At 45.0% G+C, this 6968-nt stretch overlaps 1 protein-coding gene across 1 annotated transcript in view; it reads left to right on the top strand.

Annotated features, from left to right (window-relative positions):
* Positions 1–246: 246 nt before the first annotated feature.
* Positions 247–6968, top strand: part of PCNX2 (pecanex 2) — a 279402-nt gene continuing 272680 nt past the window's right edge. Inside the window, exon 1 of the mRNA XM_032608446.1 lies at positions 247–425. Within this exon, the coding sequence (XP_032464337.1) occupies positions 273–425 (153 nt within the window). The 5' untranslated portion in view covers positions 247–272. The remainder of the gene's footprint in view (positions 426–6968) is intronic.

Here is a 6968-nt window from a genome sequence, read left to right as displayed (position 1 = left end):
GCCTCTGAGCACCATGGGAAAATCCTTCCTCCCTCGGACATGGCGCTCACCTGCCCGGCGGCAGCAGCCGGCTCCGGCGCCGCGGTTCGCGGGTGCGGGCAGAAGAGCAGTTGGAGCTTCGGTCGTGGGGCGGAAGGAGCTGGAGGGGGCGGCGGCGGCGGCGGCGGCGTCCGTGACGCCGCGCGAGGGCCAGCGTGTTAAAGCTGAGAGCGTCCGGGCGGCGGACGGCTGGCAGCGGGCCGCGCGGCGCGCGCCGGCCCCGGGGCGCAGGCATGGCGTCCCGGGTGCTGCTGCTGCTTCGGCAGGGCGTGTGGGCCGCGCTCACCGGGGGCTGGTACCACGACCCGGACCAGAGCAAGTTCACTAACAGCTGCCACCTCTACCTGTGGCTGTTCTTGCTGCTGCTGCCCCTGGCCCTGCACCTGGTGAGTGGCGGCGTTCAAGCCCTGGGGAAACCTCCGAGTCGGCCTCGGGATGGAAAGGATTGGCAGTGATTCCCTAAGAGGCGGTATGGGGAAGGTCTTCAGGAATTTGGGACAGAGAAAGTAAAGGGAAAGGAGAAGGGGCTCTCCGGCAGGAAAAAGAAGTAGGAAGGACTCTGGGGGCTCTGGGGCTCATTAAGAATTGATACCAGCTGTTCCGATGAGTCAGACTCTGCGTGTCGCTGTGGAAGGTTGAACCTGTTTTGTCTGTGAACCGTCCCAGGCCTCTCAGCGGGGTACCTTGCGGTAATGTTTGGTAGAAGCTGCTGTGCATGATAGCCAAAAGGCAAAAATGAAGTGTTAAAAGCAAACCTGTTTCCGTTGTTGATCTTTTACCCCCTTTCCTCCTATTTTTTTTTTTTTTTTTTTTTTTTTTGCGGTACGCGGGCCTCTCACAGCTGTGGCGCCTCCCGCTGCGGAGCACAGGCTCCGGACGCGGAGGCTCAGCGGCCATGGCTTACGGGCCCAACCGCTCCGCGGGATGTGGGATCTTCCCGGACCGGGGCACGAACCCGCGTCCCCTGCATCAGCAGGCGGACTCCCAACCACTTCGCCACCAGTGAAGCCCCCCCCCCCCCCGCCTTTCCTCCTTTCTTGTCTTGCTTTGGGAAGGCAGGTTCTATGATTAGTTGCTCAATTTGCAATTTCCACATCGCTGTGTAAAGAAATCTGTAGAAAAATGTAATGATGGATAAATCTAATGTAATTTATTTGACCCTTTAGTGAGGTTACACAGTTGAGTGCTTGCTGAGTAACTACACAGATGACCTTCTTAGGTAAACAAACCTTATTGAAACAATGTTTAACCTTATTTGAAAAGCTCTACAAGCAGGGTGTTTCATGTCATATTAATGTTTAGAATCTAATTTTGATATGTCTATTGAAGGTCTTTATTCCTAAAACATCATTTGATCATGTTCTCCACAGCAAAAATCTTCAGTGAGTTTGCATGGCTGACAGAGTCCCAGTTTGACATTAGAAGTTGTCTGTGATTTGGCTTGCATTTATTGTTTTTCTGGTGGTTTAGCCACAGGATCAGAATTCTGGCTCTGAAGTCAGGCTGCCTACGTGAAATTTTGGGTTCACCTCTTACCAGTTCTCTGACCTTGGGCAAGTTACTTTTACCTTATCTGATTTTTAAAATTTTCTTACCTGTGAAATGAGAAAAACACTAGGACCAGATGTGAAGTGTTGTTTTAGGGATTAAATAAGCACCTAAAGCTATCCATCTTTCTGGCTTGACCTGGGATTGGACTCAGACCTGGTGTAAATTTCCGTTTTGCTACTTATGAGCTGTTTGACCTGATAGTTGACCTATCTAAATCTTTGTTTTGTCATTCTTAAAATAGATGTGATAATGACCATTTCATGGGAAAAATAAATAAATTCCATGTAAAAAGCATTTCATACAGCGGCTAATCCATGGAGACCCTTTAATAAATGGTTTCTTTTTAATAAATGTAAGTTTCCTCCTCTTCTGTGACCTTGTTCATCCTGTTTCCTTAGCCTATAGGGCCCAGGGGCAGCACAGCAGAGAGATGAGGAACACAAGCTTGGGTTCAGTCCTGGTTCTTCTGCTTACTGGTTGTGTGAGCTCAAGCAAGCTTGAGCTTTCTGGCGTGTAAAGCAGGGCTAAGAGTACCTGCCTTATAGGGTGCCTAGGAGGATTGAATGAATGAATGGAGAACTGAATGAATTAATGAACAGTTGATTGAATGAATGCATGAAAGTACTTCTCAGTACTGACTTTATTTTTTCCCCATCATTCACTTGCCAAAATCGAAAGCCCACTGGAAAGGACATCTCTGTCTAGGCTTCCCTGATCCCACTTATCTAGAATTAATCTCTCTTCTCTCTTGCCCTAATACCATTCTGTATTTCATGTCAGTACTATGGCACATTTTGAATTCTGTACTTCGTTGTTGGAACATGTATTTACCTCTGCTCCTGGGTCGTGAGCTTTTTGAGGACATGGTTTTTGATTTTGTTGATTCATCTTGGTTTTCCTTGTTGTACCTAGCAAAGTGCCCTGCATTTGCCTCGCAATGATCTCACACATAATAAACTGGTAGAAATAAAATCAACCTGCTTCTCTTTCTCTTCCAACCAGCATTAGGTTGTCTACCTCACAACATATTTTGAGTATTTCCCGATAATGATCTAATCCCACTCCTTAGCAACAACCTGAGTAACATTTAATGTATATCCCTGCAGATGTTTTTTTATGAGTACGGGCTCATTTTTACATAACTCCTTTTAAGATTTGATGTAGGCATATGCTCGGAACCCTTAATTTCTGCCTAATTATGATTCATTGAGTAGCTTGATTTCTACTTTATATTTGTAAATAGGAAATTGTCCTTAGTTAAGGTCCTCTTTAATGATATTTCAAAATAATTTTTGGCTAAATCTCAAGAGTTTAGAAAGCAAAAAACTGACACCTTAAATATTTAATTCTTACATCAAACCAGTTATACTAAAATTTCTATATTTTTATGCCAGTGTGCTTTTAACGATTACAGAGTCATTTTATGTGAGTGCATTTATTACATGGCTGCTTTTTAATATATAGCCTATCTTATTGAAAAAAATGCAGGTAGTCCTTTTCTTGCTCTGGTCTTCCGGTCTCTGAAAATAACCTTAGAAATAAAAGACCCTTCTTCCCCAATGCAGGGTTCTGTTCTCTGGGTTTTGATGCCTAAATATATTTTTCTGCACTTCAGTGCTGCCTGTGATTTTTAACATCTTTCTCAGTTTGTTCCACTTATGAGAACTTGGTCCAAAAAGATCCCTGGCTGCTTGCTGAAGCTCTGTTATTTAAGGGGCCCTGAACTTTTCTGGGTTTTGCACCATTCGATTTAAACATGTTTAGTCAAGACAGTTCCACTGCAGGGAGAATCCACCCTTTTATTTAATGGGGACCTTGAATATGTAAATTAAAATTTTATTATTAATTACTGAGGCAAACTGATCTCTAAGCCCCAGCATTTACTTAGGTCTGGTTGGAAAATAAGTTATTTATTAGCATTTATAAGCTATGTATTTTTGAGAAATGCTCAAAAGTACGCACCTAAAAACATTAGGTCTATTTAGATAATTTGGGAAGAGTTTTACTTTGTTTTATTATCAGCCTACTTAAAAAAAATTTATTTATTTACTTGGTTGCACTGGGTCTTAGTTGCAGCAGGCGGGCTGCTTAGTTGTGGCAGGCGGGCTCCTTAGTTGTGGCTCACTGGCTTCATAGTTGTGGCATGTGAACTCTTAGTTGCAGCATGCATATGGGATCTAGTTCCCAGACCAGGGATCGAACCTGGGCCCCCTGCATTGGGAACTCAGAGTCTTAACCACTGTGCCACCAGGGAAGTCCCATATCAGCCTACTTTTAATTTGGACCAACGGAAAGATGCATTTGTCATTAGAGATGTTTAACCTTTCATTTATTACACATGTTCATGTACTTATTATTTTGAGATAACCAACAGAGATTCATGTAGAGCTTTAGGACAGGAGCATCCAGGGCATGATTCTGACCCTTAAGAAGCTCTGACAGCACCAAGCTAGTGTCAGAAGATGTCCTTGCTCTACTACCTGTCAATTGTGTGATCTTGTGCAAGTCTCTTCACTTCTCCGGGCCTCAGTTTTCTCATCTGCAAAATGGGGATAGCGAGTTTTGCTTTATAGATTTAAGCAACTGAGATCCAGAGGGAGTGGGTTACTTGCTCAAGGCCATGTAAGTAAGAGTAGTGATATTGAGAATTTTAGCTGAGGTCCTGTCTTCTCCAAGTCTGTGGCCTTGTCAGAGCACTGCGCTGCTGACCTGCTGTGCACGAGGGCATCTGAACTCCCTGAAACAGTGACCCCTCATCAAGGGAAGTTCTGATCATACTGGTGGTAGTAAGGTCAACCTGAGTAGTGGAAAAAATGAGGTGGAGCCTTCACATTCTTCAAGACCCCGTGTGGGGCAACGTTATATATGATTTTCACACAGAAAACCTGTCCTTTATTTTATGGCTGTAGCTTTTTGCTTCCTCTGATTTTCTTGTCTGTTAGCCAGACTTGCTGTGTTTCCAGTTCTGCTTTTTAATTTAGCTTTGGAGACTTTTTTGATAAGAACCACGTCATTTCTAATTGCTATAATTATAGTAAAATGGGATTATCTGTCTTGGGGCCACGTAGCACCAGATATACAGTGGGTGCTCTGCACGCACTAGCTGTCATTGTCACACCTAGTCGGTGACTCTTTATCACGGTCTGTGGCCACTCACCATTTGGGTACATAACTATTTTTCTTTAGGTCTTGTATGTCTTTGGCCACCCCTTTCTTCACTCCTACTTCTAACACAGAAGATGAGTTTATGTGAATTATGGAAAGGTGGTCTGTCCAAAAAGACACCTTTCCTGGCTCAGGACCTGGGGACTAGAGTTCAGCCACCATTTGACCCTGTCAGCTGGAGGCATTCTTCCCCGGGCCATGGGCTTCCGGACTCGGGCTGAGTGCCATCCCATGCGGTTGTCTTAAAAGTTTTACTGCTGCAGTTGGTTGTTTGAACTGTGTGTATGAAGGGCTTGGCTCCGTGGGGACTTTGCTTTCCTGGTGGAGGCACTTTTACCAGGGATGTCCCCCTCCCTAGGGCATCCTAGGGCAGTCGTCTTCAGTCTTTTCAGTATGGCCTTTCTTGAGTGATGTCGCCACCCTCCTGCAAAATTCCTTCTGCCTCTCCTCATCTTCTGCCATTTAGACACATGGTTGTCTGCCAGCCAGTTGTGTTTTGTGTCTGTGACAAAAGAACGGGTACCTGCCTTGTCCGAGGATGTCGGCCTCCGCAGCACTCTCCAAAAAGAGTACCCTTTCCCCCTTTCCTTTCCGTTCTAGTATTGCAAGTTCATGACTCATTTTCTGGTGGTTAAATTTATGTCTCTGACCTCACTGGCACTTCCCTTAATTTCTCCCAGTGAGTGACTAGTTTTATTTTGATGCTGCTGTCCTTAGATATACTGTGATTTTTTCCAATCGTAATGTCTAATGCTTTATTTAATAGGCTTGGTGTGATTTATGTATTTACTTAAATTTTTTTAAAAAATGGAAATATAGTTGTTTCATGTCTTGGCTGTTGTGAACAGTGCTCCTGTGAACGTAGGGGTGCATGTGTCTTTTTGAATTATAGTTTTGTCTGGGTATATGCCCAGGAGTGGGATTGCTGGATGGTGGGATTTATTTTATATGGCAGGTGATACTTATCAGGTGATTATTGTTTTCTGATTTTAACCATTTGGTCTTTCAGATGATTCCTTTTACAAGCCACCCAACTTTATTCCCATTTTATCTACTCTAAATCTCTTTTCTACGTCCCATGAAAGTAAAAAATGGACTAGCTCTTAATGGTATTCAGATTTTTTCCTTTTCTTCTGATGGATTTTCCCCTTTAACAACATCATCATCATCATTATTATTATTATTACAGGTAATAATAACAGCCAACACTCACTGAGCACAGATAGACTGACACTGTTAAAAGAGCTTGGCATAGGGGCTTCCCTGGTGGCACAGTGGTTGAGAGTCCGCCTGCCGATGCAGGGGACACGGGTTCGTGCCCCGGTCTGGGAAGATCCCACATGCCGCGGAGCGGCTGGGCCCGTGAGCCATGGCCCCTGAGCCTGCGCGTCCGGAGCCTGTGCTCTGCAACGGGAGAGGCCACAACAGTGAGAGGCCCACACACCGCCAAAAAAAAAAAAAAAAAAGAGCTTGGCATGAACTAAAGCATATCTTTCTCACAGTAACCCAGAGAGGCACTGTCATTATTCCCATTTTACAGTTGATGAAACTGGCATGGAGAGGTTGGTTAAGAAGCTTCAGGATCCATGGCTAGTTGTGACCTAACCAGAATTAGAGGCCAAGCAGTTGGAGCTGGTACCCCCTTGGCCATTCCATATTGAATACAGGTAATTTCACAACAGGACCGTCTGTTTTTTGCACATGGGCTTGAGGAGATCCAGAAACTGAACAGGTGCAAAGAAGTATGTAGGAAAAGTTAACTTTCCTCTCACACTTGTCTCTAGTACCTCATTCAAGAGGCAACCACCACACACAATCTTTTGTGTGTTCTTCCAGTGACATTTTTTTTTTTTTTTTTTTTTTTTTTTGTTTTTTTTTTTTTTTTTGGTACGCGGGCCTCTCACCGTTGTGGCCTCTCCCGTTGCGGAGCACAGGCTCTGGACGTGCAGGCCCAGCGTCCACGGCTCACGGGCCCAGCCGCTCCGCAGCATGTGGGATCTTCCCGGACCGGGGCACGAACCTGTGTCCCCTGCATCGGCAGGCGGACTCTCAACCACTGCGCCACCAGGGAAGCCCTCCAGTGACATTTTATACACATGTGAATGGAAGTGTGATGTGGGGCTGCTAGGTTTAATCCCAAAGCAGCCTTCTTTGTCATCCACTGTCCCATTCAATTTGCCCTGTAGAGGAGTTCTTTCTCTACTCTTAGATAA

Source organism: Phocoena sinus, chromosome 16 (assembly GCF_008692025.1).
Source record: "Phocoena sinus isolate mPhoSin1 chromosome 16, mPhoSin1.pri, whole genome shotgun sequence".
In the NCBI taxonomy this organism is placed as follows: domain Eukaryota; kingdom Metazoa; phylum Chordata; class Mammalia; order Artiodactyla; family Phocoenidae; genus Phocoena; species Phocoena sinus.
This window is presented reverse-complemented; position numbering and strand designations above follow the sequence as displayed.